The sequence below is a fragment of the Budorcas taxicolor genome, chromosome 17, assembly GCF_023091745.1.
Source record: "Budorcas taxicolor isolate Tak-1 chromosome 17, Takin1.1, whole genome shotgun sequence".
In the NCBI taxonomy this organism is placed as follows: domain Eukaryota; kingdom Metazoa; phylum Chordata; class Mammalia; order Artiodactyla; family Bovidae; genus Budorcas; species Budorcas taxicolor.
In genome coordinates, this window is record NC_068926.1 from 56,930,506 (window position 1) to 56,952,306 (window position 21,801).

General features: G+C 48.1%; 1 protein-coding gene across 1 annotated transcript in view; it reads right to left on the minus strand.

Moving 5' to 3' along the window:
* SUDS3 (SDS3 homolog, SIN3A corepressor complex component) overlaps positions 1-21,232 on the minus strand; it is a 33,965-nt gene extending 12,733 nt beyond the window's left edge. The window contains exons 1-9 of the mRNA XM_052655178.1: positions 20,854-21,232; positions 18,275-18,344; positions 15,624-15,679; positions 14,094-14,165; positions 11,012-11,031; positions 9,406-9,562; positions 2,275-2,370; positions 1,316-1,377; positions 1,147-1,168 (exon numbers count right to left, since the gene is read on the minus strand). Of these exons, the coding sequence (XP_052511138.1) occupies positions 1,147-1,168; positions 1,316-1,377; positions 2,275-2,370; positions 9,406-9,562; positions 11,012-11,031; positions 14,094-14,165; positions 15,624-15,679; positions 18,275-18,344; positions 20,854-21,232 (934 nt within the window). The remainder of the gene's footprint in view (positions 1-1,146; positions 1,169-1,315; positions 1,378-2,274; positions 2,371-9,405; positions 9,563-11,011; positions 11,032-14,093; positions 14,166-15,623; positions 15,680-18,274; positions 18,345-20,853) is intronic.
* Between the last annotated feature and the right edge of the window lie 569 nt (positions 21,233-21,801).

Genomic DNA, 21,801 nt, shown 5'->3' on the forward strand with positions numbered 1-21,801 from the left:
CTGGAGGAACCAAAGAGATATTCCCATGACTAAGCATGTCACAAGCATGCGAGTCCATTCACTAACATGCTTTAAGTGAAATGCTATTTAAAAGGGGGTAAGGGTCCTCGTGATCCTCAAGTTCTTACCGTTGTAATAAATGGAAATTCAACAAAATTCTTGTATATCACATCCTCAAAGCAATTCTGTGAGCAGGCAAGGCAAAGATTTACCTCCCCACAGAAGAGAAACTGAAACCTGAGGCTCAGGCAGGCTAAGGATGTGCCCAAGGTGACTGGGGGTAGGACTAAAACACCACTGACAATAAGAAGCTCCAGTGGGCAAGAACTGGAAAAATCTCCTTAAATTTATAAAAATTAAATGTCTAGAAATATTTATTAAGAGATAGAGCAGGTTATTGGGGTATGTATCGAGTCAAGCTAATAGCGCTGATAACTAAAATGGGATCAAATCATCTAAATTCACACCAGGCCTTCAGACACTCAGAACTTCTCTCCGGACCATAGTGGCTTTCAGGAGGGAATTATTTAGAGTGGCAAGAATCTTGTTTCCTTTCACAAGACTCACCTCATGGACGGATGTGTAAGTAATTGCCATGTTTAAAAACAACAACAAAAAAAATGCCTTGCCAGTTGAGAGTTCTATTTTGCAGCCTAGCAAAGACCGTTGAGTGCTGCTCTGAATGAAGCACCCTAAACACTGGGCCTGTCTCGTCTGTAAGTTGGGACTGGGAGTAGCCTGAAAGGCCCTTAGGAGAACCAGCCTGTGAAAAGCCACTGGATAAGCACGCGTCGTGCTGAACTCTACCAAGCGACTAACACTGAAATATCCTCTGATTTCATTTTCAGAAATGGATCTGTGCTGACATCTTAGGCCTAATGCATACAAAGGAAAGGAAAAAATCATGTCTTTTTTACAATAAATCCTAAGGAAAAAACAAAGGTACTTTTAACATAGCAGGGTTAAAAATAAAAATCAGGGGAGGATGAGCTTAAAGGTCCCCTTTGGTTTTCATGATGACTGCTCTTAGGTAAATGATGAATGTTTTATTTTTGAAAACCATGACAACTCCTTGTCAGGCATTCACATGCTTTTCCAACGATACAATAAAAGGCTGCCCAAACGCCTGTAACGTTGTGCACTTACCTGGTCTCTTGGGTGACTTCAGCTGTAGGAAGAACAACAAAAAAATCTTAGAGAAAATCATTTCAGATGCAACTTACGGTATCAAAGGTATCACAGTGATTTCACAAGTAACATGTGAACAAAATAAAGCCCGAGCTTTCAAATAAACATTAAAAAAATCACACTGTACCTTATTTAACGTTCTCAGATCCTCCATGATCTGCTCATCTGTTAACAAATAGTTGAGCTGGGGTGTTGAGAGTTAAAGGAATGTGTCTAAAAAGGACAGTTTCTAAGCAAACAGAATTCAACAAGATGGTGCCAGAGTTTGACAATCTACCAAGTGAGAGGAAGTTCCACCATGTTCCTACAGTTTGCCTCTCAGAACTTTCTGATCCTCCTACACAACGTGGTGGAGTCAGGTATGTAAAAGAATCCACATTCCCCCATCTTACAAATGTCGATGGTTAAGAAGGTGAAACTCCACAGGTAACTACAGTAACAGTGAGAGCCCAGGACACAGGAAAAAACTTCACCTGCCACTTGTGAAGTGCTTTGTCCCGAAGATCTGAGACTTCCACACACATACATAATCTTGCCTAGCAGCTTCAATTCTCGGTTGGGAAGATGAAGGGACCTGAAGTCATGCCCTGTCCTCCTGGCAGATAAACAGCCTCCTGCCCCTCCACCCACCACGTATCCCCTTTCCATTCTTATGATGAGAGGGGTTTCTTGATGTCGAACTAAACTCTTTTTTGTTTCAATTGAACAGCAGTTTGCAATCCACTGTTTGGGGGATATAGCTGACTGAAGTACAAGAGGCAGTTAATATTCTCATTTGCTAAGTGGAAAAATCAAGGGCACATGAAATTTCCAGCTGTCCCGAATCTCCAAGTGAGTGTAAAAGGAGCCCAGAGTCCCCTTCCAAATGACTGCTCTCTGCAACTCCCTCCCACTCAAAGCAGAAACGACTGAGAACTCCAATCATAAAATGGCCACCCTCTATCTCACGGACGAATATATGTGCTTTCCAACCTAATATGACAATTCCTGTAGGACAATGGCCATGTTCAGTCTATCAAAAGGAAAAGCAAAGGATTCAGTGGTCTAAAGGAAAAGGCGTGATGAAGGCTTGATGCGAGTGGATATCAGGAGCAGGTTTCCTCCTCTTGTCTGGGATGGGGACAGGATCATTCGGTCGCCTCCGCAACTTTCTGGTCATGATGGGCTTCACTTCCATGGAGTCTGTGGCAAGAATGGAACGGGTAAAGCTATCCAACTGCCACCTGAAGTCAGCAAGAATCCACAGTAGGACTATCAGCCCCAGAGCCACCCCATCAGGGTTGTTTTATGGGGGATGTCCAGTCCACGCATGACCTGAGTCAGACGCCGGATGACTTCGGAGGGGCCTGTGCTCAGGAGACTCTGAAGGCTGACCCAAGCACACACACCCCTCAGAAACGGCAGCCCCCTGCAGCTTCCCACTGCAGCTGCTGCGGCTCTGCTCCGACTCCCTGGAAACTAGGCGTTTTCCCTCTTCCGCCTCTCTCCAATCAAGAGGCCACAGAGCAGTAGGCGCTTAGGACTGGAAGGAATTTCTGGGTTGTCTCCATTAATTCCTGCCCTTCCCACAGACAGTGAGTGAACCAAAGCCCAGTGGTGTAATAGGCTCTTGAGAGGCCTCTAGCCTCAGTCTCAACATTTTTACATGAGATTTACAAACCTGAACTCTTATTATTTTATTTTACCACCTTTTCTAACTACTCGACTATCCAGACTGATATACCCTGAAGGCTCCTGGTAAAGGTCTAGTTTCCTCCTCCTTGACTTCTCTCGACTGGCTGTCACTGTGGCCACCTCCCCTCATACACAACCTCTCCCCAAGGTCCCTTCTTCTCTCCTGGTTTCCATCCTTGGCCTCCGTTTTGCTGGCCTGCTCCTTAGATGCAAGTGAGCTCTGAGGTCTTGTCAGTTCTCGCTCCAGCTCCACCCACCCTGCCGCACAGCACCCTACACCGCCACACATTCTTCTCCAGGTTCCGAGTGAACCACTTCTTCCCTGTGATTTACCCCCAAGACCATCTCCTCCACCACCCACCCTCCCTAGTCAGAGCCAACTGTCATCTGTGACTTTCTGCACCTACACATCAGATCCCTCAGATAATGGCAGGTCTGCCCTTTCACTGGACTTCTCAAAGGGCACTAGTGGTAAAGAATCCACCTGCCAATGCAGGAGACTTAAGTGATGTGGGTTCGATCCCTAGGTTGGGAAGATCCCCTGGAAGAGGGCGTGGCAACCCACTCCACTATTCTTGCTTGGTGAATCCCACGGACAGAGGAGCCTGGTGGGCTATTGTCCGTGGGGTCGCAAAGAGTCGGACACGACTAAAGCAACTTAGCACTCACACATGCTGCCTTTTCACTACCTCTCAACTCCATCCTCTCATCATACCCTCACCTCTGTCAAAGGGCTCTTCCTCAGACACAAATCACATCATTCACCACATCCCTCTTCTCAGGAAACATATCAATGCCTTGCTTTAGCTACAGAATAAAGGCCATGCCGGCTTCCCTGGTGGCTCAGACCCGGGCTCAATCCCTGGGTTGGAAAGATCCCCTGGAGAAGGAAATGGTAACCCACTCCAGTACTCTTGCCTGAAAAACTCCACGGACTGAGGAGCCTGGTAGGCTACAGTCCACAGGGTCACAAAGAGTCGGACATGACTGAGCAACTTCACTCACTTCTCCCTTCTGGTCTCCGTCCCTTCTCCCTGCACAGAGTCTCTGCGCGAGCTTTTCAACTCTTCTGTCACCCACAGGCACCGCCCTGTTTATGCATTCAGCCACTGCGGGCCGTCCCTTGCCCAGCCGCCTCTTTTCTGCCAGGAAACTCCTACACACAGCAACCTCCGAGAGCCAGCTCAACACTCCCCCTGCTGTTACGGCTTCTGAGAAGTCCTGCCTTCTTCCCAGCAACCAGAGCATCTGTACGAGCCCCTCCACCGAGCTTCCGGTCGCTCCCCCAGCAGACACACGAACTCCACCCCAAGGCCAAGCACACTTCCGGCACACAGCAAGGGCTGGCTGCACAGGATTTCCCACAGAACAACTAGATGAAGTCAAGTCTGAGGCTGAGGGCCAGTTCATTTGTGACTGTCACCTACATGAACAGCTGACAGGACAGCCTGACAGAATTCAACATGGCCTGTCCACCACGGCAACGCGCAAGGCCCCAGAGGATATAACGGGGGAGAGTGAGAGGCCGTCTCCCTAAAAGACCTCTCTTACCCTGTGCTGAGACGCCACCCTCCCAGTTTCTTACTGGTTGGGTGGGTGGGAATCCCCGTGGCAGTGTGTGACGTGTCAGGCAGGCTGAGTAAATAAATACTCTTGCATCTCAAGTTTCCTCCTCTATAAAATGTACATACCGGTAACACTTCCCTCACAGGGTGCTGTGAAGATTACATGATGACAGGTATAAAGCCCTCAACATGGTGCCTGGCGTAACCTGAGTTCAGTCAATGCCAGTTTTTATCATCGAGCTCTCAGCCAGGATAAAAACCATACAAAGATCTTTCTGAGAAGTCATGGCACAAACAGCTGCAATAGAAGTTACAAACTTGAAGTCAACTGCTGTCAACCATGAGGCTTTACAACATTTAGACCTAATCTGGAAGATGAAAGCACACCAGAGATAAGGCACCAAGACTCCAGCCAAGTGTGCCCTGCCCTCCAGGGGTAGGAGATACATGATGGAAACAAGCACGGAGCAGGAGAGCTGAGAAGATCTGGGAATAAGCTGGTCCATTCAAAGCCAAACAACTCAGGAAAAAATAACTGCACCCAATCACTCACAGATAAGAAAACATAATCGAATTCTCCTCTGCAATGGTAAAAATCAATCCATTTCACTGGCCTAGTCATGACATTAGCCTAATGAATTTACCCAAAAGACTACTTCAGCATAAGGAAGGTGCTCTGAGGAAATCTCTGAAATTAATTAGCATGTCCCCACCACTGGCTACGAGAGTGAGTGAGCAGGAAGTTGTCCTGGCCCAGGGTCCAGGTGGAGGATGTAATTCAAGGGGAAGGGCAACACAGTTAAGACTGTTTACTTAACTCACTTTGCCCCAGTCCCAGCAAGGTTTGCATGGTTGGCTTCCACAGACGATCTTTCATAGAAAGATGAGAGGTGCTGGCCACCTGGGTCTGAGCTGATCTGGAAATTATAGTTCTCACCAGAATCAACAGGCTGGGTTTACATCAGTCTCCTGGGTTTAACCAGGGGTCCCAAATGCTCTGACAAAAGACAAACTTCTGGGACTGAAACTCAGACTTCAAGAGGGTGGCCACCCTGGAGAAGACACTCGAGCAGGAAACAGCGTTGTCTCCGACAGAAAAGCCACAGCAGGGTCAACACTGTGGCAGGTGGGCAGTTACCCCCAATCCAGGGGCCAGACTGCAGGCCCGAGGCAAACCCCAGGCACCCCTTTCTACTGGCAACGTCACAAACCAAGGCTGCACGGTGACTATAAATCGGTGCCTGTGAGAGACGGGCGGGGGGATGAAAATCAAGGTCAGGTCTTTCGTAGCCAAACTGGGTAGGAACGAGGGGACTGATCCCCGTTAGGCCAGCAGCCCACAATACAGAGGTCGCACTTCAAGGGTGAACCCATCAGGCCCCCACAATGCTTGGATTCCACAATGGCAGCATCAGAAAAGAACGATGGGGGACGAGCCCGCCCCACCCCAAATCCAGGTTCCCTCTTCCATCCTCTCCCCCATGCCATTTGTTTGGAGCCTCTTCTGACTTCCAAGGGTCCCTGCTCACCGGCATCTGGTCTGTGTGGTGTGAACGCCCTCCTGCATCACTACAACCACACGTGTTTTGTAAAGTTTCCTTGCCACTAGAAACCAGCCTGACACATCTTTATCTTCATTTAGGACACTCCTCTGTCAGAACCACCTCACACTGAGGAAGGCACGGAACCACGTCAGTCCTGTAACTATGAGAACACGGGCTCCTTGGGGACACAGGCCTTCGGGGCAGCTCATTCTGTGACGCACCCAGTGCCACAGGAGTTTGGAGGGCTTCTGGAGTCAGCATCACGTGGTGGTTAACAGAACATGCCTGGAGTCGGAGAATCATCTCACTGGGACGCTTGGAGCAAAGGGCTCCATTCCCACGCGCCTGCCCTCCTAAGTCAAGTTGAAGGAGTCGCAGGGGCTGAATGAGGTTCCAGTTTCACCAGCCCTCAGTGCCTGCTCTGTGTGCCAGCCTCCCAAGGGGCACATCGCACCATCTCCACATCAGACCTCCACAGCGGGTTCTATCAGCTCCCTCCCAAACAACAAAACTCCACCACAGAAGCAAGTTCAAGGCAGGGCTGGGGTTCATCCACTCCTGTCAGCCTTCAGTGGCAGCTCTCATATTTTCATGTAACACCTAGCTCGAGGTAAGTACTCAGAGCTCCTATTTGATGTTATCATTACTCATGGCTCTCGCCATGAATCCAGTATCTTCTAAGGAACCTCACAGGCTTTACTGAGGTCATGAATATCTTCCACAGGGGCCTGCAGGTTGGTTGGAAGACGCCCCTGGTGAGGCACGCACTTAAAAAAGAAGATGAAGTGGTGGTTAGTGGGCTGTCAGCAGGCAGGAGAAAAGACGGCTGGCCTAAGGTAGGAAGGGGACACAGAAACAAAGAAAAAGCCCCCACACGTTTTCAAGCTCATGAAGGTCTCATTAATTATCACGGTTACTTATAACTTTGGTCTCAACTGCAGAGAAAACTCACACTTGGGTGATTCTATCTATAATCTCACTCCTCCAAGTGTGGTCTGACCAGCAGCATCATAGGCCCTGAAGAGGTGGTCAGAAATGCAGATCACTGGCTCCACCGCAGAACCCCTGAATCAGAATGTGCATTTTACCAAGACTACAGGTGACTCACATCCACACTCAAGGTGAGGGAATCGCGGCTCACATCCCAGTTTCTTTACGATAGTACGCCTTCCTGCCTGAACAACCCAGCTGTCCCGAGGTCTCCACCAGTGGTTCACACAGCCTAGAGAATGTCCCACCATTTCCCACAGAGGGCTGTAAAGGCTGAAGTCCTGCTCAGATAGAGCACTTCACCAGGAACGCCTGTTTTCCAACGGGTTATTTGGTTTGAGTTTCTCATCGGACCCACACTCCATTCTGTTTTTCAAGAGATCTTCATGTTGAACCAGAAAAGGAAATTTTAAGAAACATCTTTTCTGGGCAGAGCTAGGCAGCACTGATACTGGGCATCAATCCACAGAGGTAAAATCAGTCACTCAGCAAGAGGAAGGCAGCGGGCCTTTAAGCCAACACCATGGCAGCACCATCTGTGGAAACGCTCGTTACCCTTCTAGCTCCAGTGCCTTCCCTTCAGACAGTCCATCATTACCTTGGCAGCGCTTTCCATGCCAAGGGTACCAAACAGCTTGAGGAAGGACATCAGTACCTTTAATGCCCATGGCAGGCTGTAAGCACTCCTGTAGTCTATTTTACTGCGTCACAAATGATTTCCCTGCATTTATTTGTCTTTTCTACCCTGGCAGGCTCGGCCTCTTAAGTCACTGAGGATGTCTCCTGTCCCTGTTAAAATTCCGGCTGTAAAACAGCCTGGCTCAACAATGACTATTGCCTGTCAATATTTAGGATGCCAAATCACAGGTGAGGGGCTGACAGCCTTCCCCACAGATGGAAAGGGAGAGGCTGTAAACTGACAATGTTTCCCACTCGCCTAATGAAGGCTCCGAGCATCTGGTGGCTCTAGCAGGGATCGATGAGGCGTCAATGCCGCCGGAGCCACATTGGAGAAGAGGGTGTGCACGTCAGAATACAGCCACGCAGACTGGGACCGGACAAGGCGCCACTGTGCTCTCAGTTTAATCAAAAAAGCGCCTCAACAAGAACAAGACGGTGCTGTTCTGAAGATGCTGTTTTATATAGCATCCATTCTCACCAGGACATATTTCTGAGTTGCAGTCAGTGGTCTTCAAGGAATTCATTCCTTTTGCCAAGTCTTTCAAAAAGGAAGGTATCAGAAGAGAGATTTTTCAAGAGCCAGACCCCTACTTTAGACACAACCACTTATCACTGGTGTGTTGTGGGGACTGGCGCTAGAAGTCCACGTCAGGGGGAGGGCCAGGTTGGCTAACAGCACCAGAAACACCAAAGGGGAAATAAAGCTCTAAACTGTTACTTCTAGCTTCAAAGTCAGCCCTGAGGACTTACATAAAACAAGGTCTTTCTGGAGCATTCAACAAAAATGAGACATGCCAGAGCCCCAGGACCTTCTGAACATGATTATAAGAGTAAATCTGGGGCTGCGCAGAAGGCATGCCATTTACAAATCCAAGTGAAAAACTCACCACTGACATGCCTTCAGTAGTTGCTGATGGAAATTTTGCCAAGTTCCAAAACAGCTAGTTCAAGCCAATTCCCATCCTGTATCCTTCTCAGTCATTGGTCTACATATGGCAACAGAAAAAGCAGCCCATATTGCTTCTCCCTCAAACCTGCGGAGTTCTCATATGCAGACGACTGAATCCTAGAAGGCCAGGGAGCGACTGGCTCCAAGTCTAACGTAACTTTACTAGCTTCATGGGAGAACAACTCAGTTTAGCTACCCCTGCTGAAATGTTCACAGTAACACCTGGGGTGAAGCAACAGCACAGATGATATAGCCAAAGCCGCTGTTCTCACAGTCAGGTCAGAGTTAAGACAATGCTTTTTCCATAACAAAGGTAGACCTCCCCCCAACCAAAAAAAAAAAAAAAAAAAAGAGGGATTTCCACCAGCAGAGCGGAACTTGGGCAAGTAACTCGTGAAGATAAGCAAGACTGGAATGACAGCTGACCCAGGAATTTTGTTAAATAAAGCAGAAGCCCAATGCTGCAGTCACTGTTAAAGGTCTACCATTTAATTTACCCAACACCTGTTATGTACAGGGCCCTGTACTAGGCACTCATATTTCTAATCAGTTTTGTGGAATAAGGTATGATCAGCCTCATTTTATAGAGGGGAAAATAGGCTCAGAGAGGTTAAGTGGCTTGACTAAAGTCACACAGCCAATACAAAACAGAGCTATAACTATGACCTGCCATGTCAAAGACTGCCCCCCCACCCCTCTTTCAGCTCACTCTGCTCTGATGATGAGGAACTGACAGGAGTCAGCACTGGAGTGCCTTCCTCCCTCAAAGACCCCCTCAAATTTCCCTGGATCCTGTTCTGTGGTGCTTTCGTACCTCCAGTCAGTTCCATCGTTAGCTTTTCATTTTCAATCATTTTCTTCTTTTCCTCTAGCTCAGCAATTAAGTTCTCTTTCAACTCAACCTTCTTGTCTTCAAATTCTTTCACTGCCGCCTTCTTTTCTTTGATGTAATTTCTTTCCACTTGTTCCGTCTAAGCAAAAGAGAAACATAGATTGTGGCTATATAACCCTGGGAGCCAGGGTCTGAACACAAAGCCTTGTTCTGTGCGTAAGCACCAAGAAAATACCTTTTCTAGAAATAAGAGAGACAGCAGCAGTCACACACCAACGAGCAGTAACAGGGTGTCTAGGAGCAAGCTTCCCAATGCATGCATGAAACTGAACCACATAACTTCCGGTTTTTATGTGAATCCCTCACTTGTAATCAGGTATTTTCCTCTCTTCCACATCTTATACTTTGTGGCTTGTATGTGGAAACAAAACCTAAGTTTCTCAAAAACAGTAAATAAACCCTTTTGAAGACACAACTTCGAAGGAAAATAGTATATTCCAGATGAAATACCTATATTCAAGATGAGTTATAAGATACCAAGACAGCCTGAGTTGCCCTATTTTTTGATGCGTACAGTAAGGTTAGATCCAGCAGTAAGATAAAGACCAACAAGAGGACAAGATCACTTATTAGGTGCCTGAACCCCGAGACACTCAAACAGTGAAATTATACTAAGTAAAAAAAAATGCATAAGCATCCATTTTCCAAATCTCATCATTTCCTGAAGTGAAGAACAAGGGGACTCCTGGTGGGTATGGCTGTGGGTCGTGTGACCCTCTGGGCCATGACTATGCGTGTTTGTGCTGACTTCAGTCTCCAATAACACAGCTGTGAGAAACCATGACCACTCCCCCACCCTCCCGCTTCGCCACACACACACTGGCCCCTTAGGAGCCAGCACATCACCCAAGATTTGGCCCTCATCACTGCCTGTAGCTCTGCACCTCACATGGAACCAGCACTCAGGCATCTGCTCAAAGATCTTAATCAGTCTTTCCCTCCCATCCAGAGTTTCAAAAGGATGAAACTGAGCTGATTCAGAGACCTGGCTGCTTTGAGGACCAATATAACCAACTATTAGGCCATTATAATTCAGTGCGTGCATGTGTGCTAATTTGCTTCAGCCAGGTCCGACTCTTTATGACCCCATGGACCACAGCCCAGCAGGCTTCTCTGTCCATGGGATTCTCCAGGCAAGAATACTAAAGTGGGTTGCCATGCCCTCCTCCAGGGGATCTTCCTGACCCAGGGATCAAATGTGCATCTCTTATATGTCTTCTGCACGGGCAAGTGAGTTTTTTTACCATGTACCCCCAAATGGCTGTAATGTGAGATGAGAGTCAACAAGAAAGCAGTGGGGGGTGAGTATCCATCTGTCAAGCCCCTGGGATAAGCACAGGCTGCCCGACCAACAAACAGAATTTCTGAGCTGAGACCAAATGTCCTTTAGTCAAACAGAACCCTAGTCGAGGCTTCCAGCGGGGATTCCCTATGTCTATGTGGTGATGAAGGAAAGGCCACTGGGTTGGGAGAGCAAGATCCCACCATGACAAAGATCCTGCAAGCCCAGAAGACCCGTGGTACTTACTTCCAGCTGGAGGAAGAGCTCTGAAAGAGAAAAAACATGCAATTAGATTCGCGAAGCTGTACCACCTTTCTAGAGAGTGACGTTAGGATTCATTTAGAAGCAGTAATTGCTTTCTGAGAGCACCATTACACAGAGCACATGTTTCCATCAGTAAAGTGTGGCTACGTGAAGAGGCAGGACTAGTTAAAATCTGGCCCTGAACAGAATCCGCTCTGGCAGCTCTGCCCAAGGGCAAAAGGGGGCAGCAGCAACCAAGCTACCCTGGCAAAGCAAAAGTAAAGTTAGCCCTTCTTTCACTGAGCACACACCCTCAACAGTCCTAAGGGACAGAAGAAACAACTCAGTTAGTCCAGAAGCAGAGGCAATGTGGATGTTTTTAAAGCCTCGTGCACAGGGCTCTCTGTGGTGAGGAAGGACATTCCCTGAGCAGACAGAGGGCAGAGGCCCCCAGGCCTCCTGGGGCTCTGGTCACAGGCCACCCAGCCTCTGGTCACACCCAGGCCTCCACCCACAACACCCTCCAGGCTCTAACCACGACTCCAAGCTCTAGATCTGCTGCAGCCTCCTCAGCAGGGCCTTTCCCGAGGCCCCGCCACCTGCCAAGGCCCTCTCAGAGCGTCCACTCACAGGATCACCAACTATTTAGCACCCACTGTGTGCCAGGAGAGTAGTGGCTGTTAACCCAGCAGCTCCCCCACCCCTAGACTACAAGGCCTCTGCGAACCCAGCAGCTAGAACAAAGTAAGTCCGTGGCTTCTCATCTTTTCTGGGTGACAGCAGAGCTGCTGCGAATGGTCCACAAAGACTGTTGGGGGAGTAACACCTCCAGGGGAAGCTGATCCCATCTGACAGGGTTTCCTGTGCAACCCCAACCAGTCCCACCGATTCATCCACCCACAGAGGAGCACATATGCACAGTCACACAAAACTGACAGCTTCAGTAACTTGGGATGAAGACTCCAACGTCAACCAACAATTGCTGAATGAGAAAATTAACTGAGGAAACAGACAAGCCAATCGCAATTTTCTAACCCTTAGAAGCTGCCATCCCGGCGGCACCAGGAAGCATGGCGCACATGAGCCCCAGTGCACCCAGCCCCACATACTCACTCCTATGATTGCTGCACTCGCACCATGTGAACGGGCCAGACGTGTGAGGTCTGCGCCATTCTGAGACATCACACCTGCACCAACGAGTTAAGCGACAATTAGCACTCAGAGCTGGTGGTGGATGTTTCAAAGCAGCCAGACACCAGACGCAACAAAAACAGGTGGATTAGCACTGCAGGAAATGTGCTTTTTAAAGCTCAAGATGCGACTGATTCAGGAGCTCTTCTACATTTTCACCTGGGGATGGGTGTGGGGGTAGGCGGTGCTGATGAAAACCCAGAAGATTGAGAGTAGAGTTAAGTAAAACTTCCTTGGTGGCAGTGAATAACAACGTGCCTGCCAAGGCAGGGGACACGGGTTCAGTCCCTGGTCCAGGAAGATTCCACATGCCATGGAGCAACTCAGCCCATGCGCCACAACTAGTGAGCCTGGGTGCTGCAACTACTGAAGCCCGTGCACCTTAGAGCCTGAGCTGAACTACAAGAGAAGCCCCCACAGTGAGAAGCCCGAGCACCACACTGAAGAGTAGCTCCGACTCACAGCAACTGCAGAAAGCCCGAGCAAGGCAACAAGACCCAGTGCAGCCAAAGAAAAGAGAGATAAAAATATAAATAAATTAAAAATTTTAAATGAGTAACCTAAAAAAAAAGAGAGAGAAATCAACACTCAACCTAGAGTCCTCACTTAAGAGAAGAGGCTCACATCAATTTTCTTTCCCTCCTTGCATCTCAAACCAATTCCATGAGACGTTAGTACTCCTCTCTCCAGATGGGGAAACGGAGGCTCCAAGGGTAAACAGTAGCTTAGAGGTTTAGGCCCTTAAGGGCTGGGAGGAAGCCCTCAACCTGGAACCTCGGCCTCTGACATGCTACCTCCTTTCCCTGCTAAAAAGGGACTCCAGGAAGAAGGCTCCAGGAAAAATGCCCTGAGGAGACACCTCAGGAATTTAGAATGAGGGGGTGGCAGTGGAGCGGGAGCGGAGCTGGGTCACCACGGAGGCTCTATCCCCCACTTTTCCTGCATCCCCCACACCCCGCAGCTCCTTTGCTGTGCCTTGGTGCACATGGACACCTGCTCACTGAAGGAAAGAAGGCCTCCATCCATAGAAAGCTGGAAAGTCAATGGCTCAGACAGCAAGAGAACGGCAACTCGAGGAGCGGGGTCCAGACCTCCTTTTGGAACCAGGCGCGAGTTTCACCTCTGCAGGAACAAGCACCATACTGGCCCAGAAAATGCTGGCCAAGGAGCTTCGAGAGTCACCACTTATAGAAGATTTCCCATAAGCACAGGGATGTGTGTTTACACGCTATTTCAACATTGATCACATCTTACTTTTCGTGTGACTCTGAGTCACGATGTTCCTTAACCTGGATATGTTTTTTAAGATCTTCTACCAAAGAAATAGTGAGTTTCCTAAAGTCAAGGACAAGGCATTTCATGGCTGTATGTCCTCAAAGAGCAGGGATGGAGCATAGGCTCAACACGTGTGTTGAAGGAATACAGTTCCTATGCACAACAGAACAAAACAAAGGCACACCACCTTTCCCTCTAAATGCTTCTGATACCATACTTGAGGGGAATGACATGAGGGCACCCTGTCTTCTTGGAAGAAAAGACCAGAAGCAGCAAACTTAAAAATGGAGTGAAGTGGCCAACAACCCTTTTCCACATCAGCTCCTCTGTCATCTGCTAAGCCAACTACACAGATGTATGAAAAACCGCACACGACCACTCTGGGGGCATCACGGAGGGAGCCTGACCACAAGGCACCTCCGAAAACAACCTTGACTACAGGCCACGCGCTGGCAAAGAAGAACAGTTCTACGGAAGTGCAGCTTTGGAGTCTCCCAAAACTCGCCCCACAATGGGATGTCTGAGACACATTTTGGAGAATGGCTCTTCTGGCCACAGTACGTCCAAATTGCTGAAAATCTGGATTAACTGGGTTTACTTCCAGTTTAGAGAGCCTCACCTGCATTTCGTATCCTCTCTTTGTACTGCTGATCTAACTTCTTCATCCTCTTCTGATATTCTTGTAATGTACCTGATAGAGATTCATAAAATAGTTACTGTGAAGGTAAAACTGCTCTACACTTTGGTTCCTAAAATTATTTTCTAGCACCGACAGTGAATGTTTCAAATAACATTAGAGGAAAACACACTGTGAATAGGCACCCACGAACAGAACCATCTCGGTTCCCGGGCAAGGAGCACAGCAGAAATCACCCCAACCGTGGTTTTAAGACTCTCAAGCAAGTGAGGAGTTGAAGAAAAGAGTGGCCACCCACCAGGGACCCTCATCATTCGATGCTGCAGCTTTGGTCCATGGGCCTCCCTCTACTGAAGAAACTCCTTCCCCCACAGTAAGGTCTAGGTCAAGGCCATCCAGTAGAACTTACTGTGCAACAGTGGAAACAGGCTATATGGAACCACTAGTCACATGGGGCAGTTGAACATGGGGCCACTAGTCACATACGGCAGTTGAACATGGGGCTAGTACCAGCAAAGAGCTGAATTATTAATTTTATCTAGTCAAATGTAGGCAGCCACACATGGCTAGTGACAGACACTCCAGCACAGAGCCTGATCAAGTGGCTCTTCCCGGAAACAGCTAATGAGGAGGGTCCCAATTCGTGTGAGAAGTTGCTTTCTGATGACTGCTTCAGTGGGATACGTTAATGGCACCTTTTTCACAATTCCTCACTCAACCCTGCCAAGCACACCTTACAGACCTGCTAGAGGGGGCCGTATTTCTTTCTCTGGCAACACCTCCTTTCCCACAGGAAGGAAAACTAAAACAGACACGCGATCGCAAGTCACAGGAGTGTTTCACTCTGCAGGGGAAATCAAGGTTTGCAACCACTGGCCCTGAGCTGTCACAGGGCACCCGGATGAGCTGGTTGCTCCACAATCTCACTTGCCTCCATTTTCTTCATTTCACAAAACAGAAGATAAATTAAGGAGGAGACAGTGATGTGCCCAAGGTCAAGTTTCTAGAAAGTCGTGAAGGTGGGATTCAAAAAATTAAGGAGGAGACAGTGATGTGCCCAAGGTCAAATTTCTAGAAAGTAGTGAAGGTGGGATTCAAACTCAATGACAGGACTTGAGAGCCTGTGCTCTTCCCCCGGTGCTAAACTGCCTCTAGCAGCAAACAGCCTTCAAGAAGGTGCACCCCACCTGTCATTTATGAAACAAAGAGAGGAAACAGGGGATGACCCACAGCTCATTAGCATCTAGTTTAGAAAGAACAGTACAATTATATTTATTCTTGGTAAAAGCATCTCTCCTAAAATCAGACAGCTTTTGCAATGGTGGTTTTCAGTACTTGCTCTGCAGGCCTTCATTGAGATTTCAAAAAAGTCTGAAAATGGCCACTTTAATGACAGCTAAGATCAACCAAACCAAATTTTAAATCACGCCCGCTGAGAAGTGAAATACACAGATTTCAAAGGTGTGTAATATTAGGAAGGATGTTTAGAAAAGGATGAAATCCCACACCAACCTTCCTGCAGTTGTTGCAACTGTCTCTTGAGAGAAGCCAGTTTATCCTGATACATCCTGTTTAAAAGAAAAGAAAAAAAAAGCCACACTCAGAGACAAAAACAACCAATACCCAAGTCCACAATAATCTGTACACAGAAACTGCCTGGGTTTTTATGGGAATGTCATTAATATCCTTTAGTGAGAGAGAAAATGAAAGCCTGCTGGTGTTTTAAAATATGCCCACAGCTAAAGGGATCAGAAAGAGATAAGGCTTCTGTGTTCTTGAAAGGCAGGTACTCCTGTGTTCTCTCATCTTTAGAGAATCAGTCTAAAATCCACATATGAAGACACACAAATTTTAATAAAAATAACAATAATAATGTGTTAAGCAAGAATATAAAGAAAAATTGAAAGTGTAATGCCATTTTCTTCAAGATTCAGAAGGGTAACATACACACAAAAACATAACAAGCATTAAACACGGCTCTTATATCAACTCTGAAATTAGACTATAAACTAAAAGGAGTAAGATTATGCCTCCAACCACATTTTTCTGTATAGACAGCACAGCTGTGTAAGCACTAAGTTAATAAACCCTCATGTTGTTTTTAAAAACACTACTCTTTTATGATCTGAGAAATAACAGCAATTCAGTGACAAAAGTAAAAATGCAGATTTGCAGCCCCAGAAGGGTAAGAACACAGCACACTGGAAGCAAAAGAATTTGGCATGTTACTTCTCCCCCCTCGCACTGAATGGATCATAGGCAACTGAGCATCCTGGTAAATCTGCTCAAACTGTGAATGCCACACATAAATTACATTTCAGCCATATTTTTGCTTCTACCTGAAAAACATACTCAATTTCACGAGAACAAAAAAGACTTGCAACCCCAAAGAACACCGTCCAACAGGTAACAGGAAGGATAGCCTTATGACTGCTCAAATAAGCAATGCAAATACAATCCATCTGTCTATAGGCTGAGGAAGAATAAGAATCTGAGAATGAAAGGGAAGCCCAGATTCTTTTAGGGAGAACGGTGATGTACTTTCAGTGCTTTAAATTTAATTAAAATTACTTTCACCATCATCAAATATTAGGGGGTATATTCACTTAAACATGCTAAGAATAGAAGAGGGAAGAGATAGGTAAACTGCACACAAAAAGTGGAACCCAGTGTTTTAAATTGTCCACCACAGAGTGTGACAGACGACGCCTTTGAATCCTTAGTCTGCCTTTAAAAGAGAGTATTAATAGATTCAAGAAGTAAACAATAAGAAAATTCAGATTAGGGAAGAAAACAGGTATGGAAAAATACATCTCAAATGGGTCCAGGTAAGTCAGTAACAAGCCTGGAGAGAGGCCAAGTGAAAGAAAAAAAAAAAAAGCCAGCAGCACAGTTTCACAGCTAAAGTTGTGAGAAAAATCACATCGATTATTAAAGCCGTTCTCCGTTCAACCCTGGACAGATTTAGCTGAGTTTCCCCTTTATATTCCAAAGCTTGAAAGGGTAACAGAAAGCGGAGGATGGTCACAAAACATTTGCATACGAAAACATTCCCTAAGGAAAAGAATGTAGATCATCTAGTTTGAAGGTAAAGAATTTGAGGGCTTCCCTGGAGAAGGAAACGGCAGCCCACTCCAGTGTTCTTGCCTGGAGAATCCCAGGGACAGGGGAGCCTGGTGGGCTGCCATCTACGGGGTCACACAGAGTCGGACACGACTGAAGCGACTCAGCAGCAGCCGATAGCTCAGTTGGTAAAGAATCTGTCTGCAGTTTAGGAGATTCCAGTTTGATTCCTAGGTCAGGAAGATCCCCTGGAGAAGGGATAGCCTATACATTCTAGTATTCTTGGGCTTCCCTGGTGGCTCAGCTGGTAAAGAATCTGCCTGCAATGCAGGAGACCTGGGTTTGATCTGTGGGTTGGGAAGATCCCCTGGACAAGGAAAAGACTACCCACTCCAGCATTCTGGCCTGGAGAATTCCATGGACTATTTAGTCTACGGGGTCACAAAGAGTCAAAAAGACGACTGAGCAACTTTCACTTCACCTCAAAGAATTTGAAAAGCCAAGGCTAGATTCTCAAAATACATTCCACAAATATTTATGAGATCTGTGTTATGCTCTCTTGAGTGTTGGATAAGAGGGAGTGCTTTCAGTTGCTCTGAGGTGTGGCTCCACTGAGGCTTGGGTGTGGGCGCAGGGTGAGCGGAAAGGGCACTGGAGCAGGAGTCAGGGGCCCGGCCTTGCTCTCCAAGCCTGGTCTCCCGAGCTCTCCAGCGTCTACATGCAGCCCTGCCTTGGTCAGTGCTCAGTGCGGTCACACCCACCTGAGAACCAAGGGACTGCGAAACACCATTTCCCCTCTCCAAGCAACGGTTTCACTTAGAAAAGGGGGTGGGGGGGAGGGACCAATGCGTCCCCCCTTCCCTCCTCCATGGTCTTCTTCCTCTGGGACAGCTTCCTCCAGGTTCTTTCTAGCCTAACCCTCAAAAGATTCTTATCACAGGAAGACTAGTTAAATGTGACAAATTTAAAGGGGGGAAATTGCACCCACATGCATGGTCTTTGGAAGCACTATGTGAAAACCATTGTTACACCAGGCCACCATTAAAGATGCCCTTGTCAATTCTGTATTCCAAAGAAAAAACGTAAAAAATCATACTCACTGTTCCTTCATTTCTACATAGTCTTCTTCATCATGCTTTGCCAGGTCAGTTTCACTAGCATCCTCAGTGTCTGAGCAAAATTAGGGAATAAGGGTTTGTTAAAATCATAATTCATAGAGTTGGTATCACTTGATATAGTGACACTTGACAGACTTCTGAAAAATGAATTTCTACTCAATGCAGACCTGCATGAAGCCATCAAAGAAACAAGAAACGCCATTTCCAACTTGTATACAGCCAGACTTATAAAAAGAGCTTGCCTTTATCTGAACTGCAGCCAGAGAACAGGGTGCATCAGACACAACTGGTCACAATCAAGGCTGTAACTGGCAGAAACAACAATGGCAGTTCAGGAAAAGAAGATGTGGGTGTAAGACTGGAAAACTACAAGCAGCAAGCTTTGCTCCTACTCCAAACAACCTAATACATGCATCCTCTTTTGGTATATGCCCAGTTTGAATCCCTATGAGATTTTACATCATATATTCCAGGGGGCGCAGTGGTAAAAAATCTGCCTGCCAATGCAGGAGACTCAAGAGATGGAGGTTCGATCCCTGGTCAGGAAGATCCCCTGGAGAATCCACTCCAGTATTGTTACCTGGGAAATCCCATGGACAGAGGAGTCTGGTGGACTACAGTCCATGGGGCTGTAAAGAATCAGACAGAACTGAGCAAGCACATATACAAAGGAGAATCCAAACCAACTAAAGGAACTCTAACTACAGAAATATTTTCAAAGGGAGAAGAAAGGGGACAAGGATATTAAACAGAAACTGTTTCAGAAGACTAAACAGTTTTTAGAGTAAGCAAATGGCTGGAGTGTCTACCTAATTTCAACAGTCCTATTTGAGAGGGAAACGAAAATCAATTTTTGCTTCACTACTCCCCCTTGTGGGCATTAAAAGCAATACAAGGGATTCACCTTCAAATTCTCTGGTTAAGCCTTGCCTTCAACCAGAATTGTAGCAAGTTCCTTCAACTTTGTAACTGCACACACAGCTGCCTTTTTAAAGCCTGCTGCAGATCCAATCCTCCATCCCACCTTTCCTCCCTCCTTCAATGAAGGAGCCTACCCTGAGTAGTACCTGTCTGCCAGTGAGATGATTAATAAAACATACTCCTGATTCCAGACAGCTGCTCTAGCTTTTGCTCCACCGTGCTATTTTGAGCCAGACCAGTCCACCCAAATGTTTCTCTTTATCTCTCTTCTTTCGTCTCTCTTGTCCTTTCAAAACTTCTTCACCTTTCTCCTCCTGCGGCCAGCTCCTTCCTCAGTTCCTCAAAAAGTGTTCCTCACACTTGCCAAACTTCAGTAATGATAATATAGACTGTGGAACTGAAAAAATAACACCTGAGCTGCTGCTGCTAAGTCGGTTCAGTCGTGTCCGACTCTGTGCAATCCCACAGAGCCCACCAGGCTCCGCCATGGGTTGCCATTTCCTTCTCCAATGCATGAAAGTGAAAAGTGAAAGTGAAGTCGCTCAGTCGTGTCCGACTCTTAGCGACCCCACGGACTGCAGCCTACCAGGCTCCTGCGTCCATGGGATTCTCCAGGCAAGAGTACTGGAGTGGGTTGCCATTGCCTTCTCCAACACCTGAGCATCATTAAGCAAATCCATACCTTCTGCTCCCTGAGCGTGTTTCCCCAATGGTAAACACTGAGTATTTTTATCAAGGACCAGTTCACATCCTTTAAGCCAGTGTGTGTGCTTAGTTGCTAAGTCCTCGCTGGCTCTTTTTGCGACCCCATGGACTGTAGTCCACCAGGCTCCTCTGTCCATGGGATTTCCCAGGCAAGCAAAATGGAGCGGTTGCCATTTCCTTCTTCAGGGGATTATCCCCACCCAGGGATCGAACCCGTGTCTCCTTCTGTATTGGCAGGGGGATTCTTTACAACTGAGCCACTAGGGAAGATCTGCTTTAGGCCTGAAGCTCATTTAATCCTGGCACCTACGCTAGGAAGCAGGTACTACTGCGAGCCCCACTGCTGTTAGAGAAACTGAGACTCACAAGCTTAAGTAAATTGCCTGATATCATTAAGCTGGGTTCATTGAGCCAAATTTAGATCTAATTCGATCTGGTCGATCTCAGGTCTCCTTTTAACCAACCTGTGAGCGGGGCTGACTTAAGCATTTCCCGGGGCGGCGGGGGGCGCGTGGGGACACTTTGGTAACTAGGAAGCTAAACTGGGCTTTTGCTCAGATCCTCTCAGGAACTAAAAGGCGAGGAGTGCTCAATAGACCCAATGAATGGCGGCTTTCACTCCAACCGGTGAAAAGCTGAAGTTCAAACAGAGACAGCTGAGAGGAGACGAGCAGAACCTTAAAGGGACCTACAAGCTCTGATAACAGCTCCTTAAGACCCTTCTCCGCATTAACTGTCGGCAACCAAGTCCTCAGAGGTTCCCCCTTCCCCAACACAGGTCGGGGGAACTTCCGGGAGCCGCGCTCCTCCGGGCGGCCCCTCCAGCCGACCCCCAAGGCCCAGAAGCTGCCCCCGCCCCGCCCCCAGACAGCCCCACCCCTTCCCGCAGCCGTCCCACCCCGGCCCGGGGCTGCCCAGCCGGCGGGAAAACGGACCTTCGTCCGACTCGCGGCCCCGGCAGCTGCGCTCGTCATCCTCGGCGCTCTCCAGTTCTTCGTCCTCCTCCGGGTAGTACTCCGGGGCCGGCGGCGCTCCAGCCGGGGCCGGAGCAGGCGCCAAAAGCCCCGCAGCACTCATGTCGCCTCCGCCCGAAGCTGAGCGTGCCCCCCGGGAACCACAGCCACCCGCCCTCCAGGCTCTACGTCCGCGTCGCAGCGCCTGAGGGAGCCGCCGACTCCCAGAGCCGGAGCGCCGGCGACCCCTTCCCCGTCTTCGCCAAGCCCCGCCCCGCGCGCCCGCTCTCGGCAACGGGGGCCTCGCGCCTGCGGCAACTTCCGGGTCGCGAGCTGCCTGACGACCGCCTGACTCCGCCATCCTAGAGGGAGTGGCGAGGCCGCCAGTCGCCCTCTTCGCCTTAACGCCATCTCCTTCATCGCCGTCTTTAAAATCCTCGACGGGTAGAGGGGAGGGGCACAGACAGGCTCTCGAGTTAGGCAAATTCTTGGGCAGGCCGGACCGCGGCTAGGACCCTAACGCTCAGAGGCACCTACGGAAACAGCCACCAGGCGGCGCCTGGAGCCAAAACCAGAGATGCTTTTTTAGGGACTTGGGAGGCAAAGGGTTCCCAGGGCTCTCCTACGTAGGTGGAGGTGGGTCTCTAACTTACACAGGTCAATGGCATGAACCATCCTGTTTATAGGTCGGGAAACCTAGACCTTTAGAGTTTGAGTGATCATCCGGAAGAAAAGGAGCCCAGCTCCTCGTCTGACTGCTTAGAGCTTTTGAAGAACTAAAATGAAAACGAAGATGCTAATATTCCATGCTGGAGCCAGCAAAACTGTATTTTCCCAGTCGGTGGGAGGACTTTCCGCTTGTGTAGGTTTGCTCAGTACGGTATTATCTCGATTTTACAGATAAAAGAGCTGTCAGTTTCCTTAAAAAAA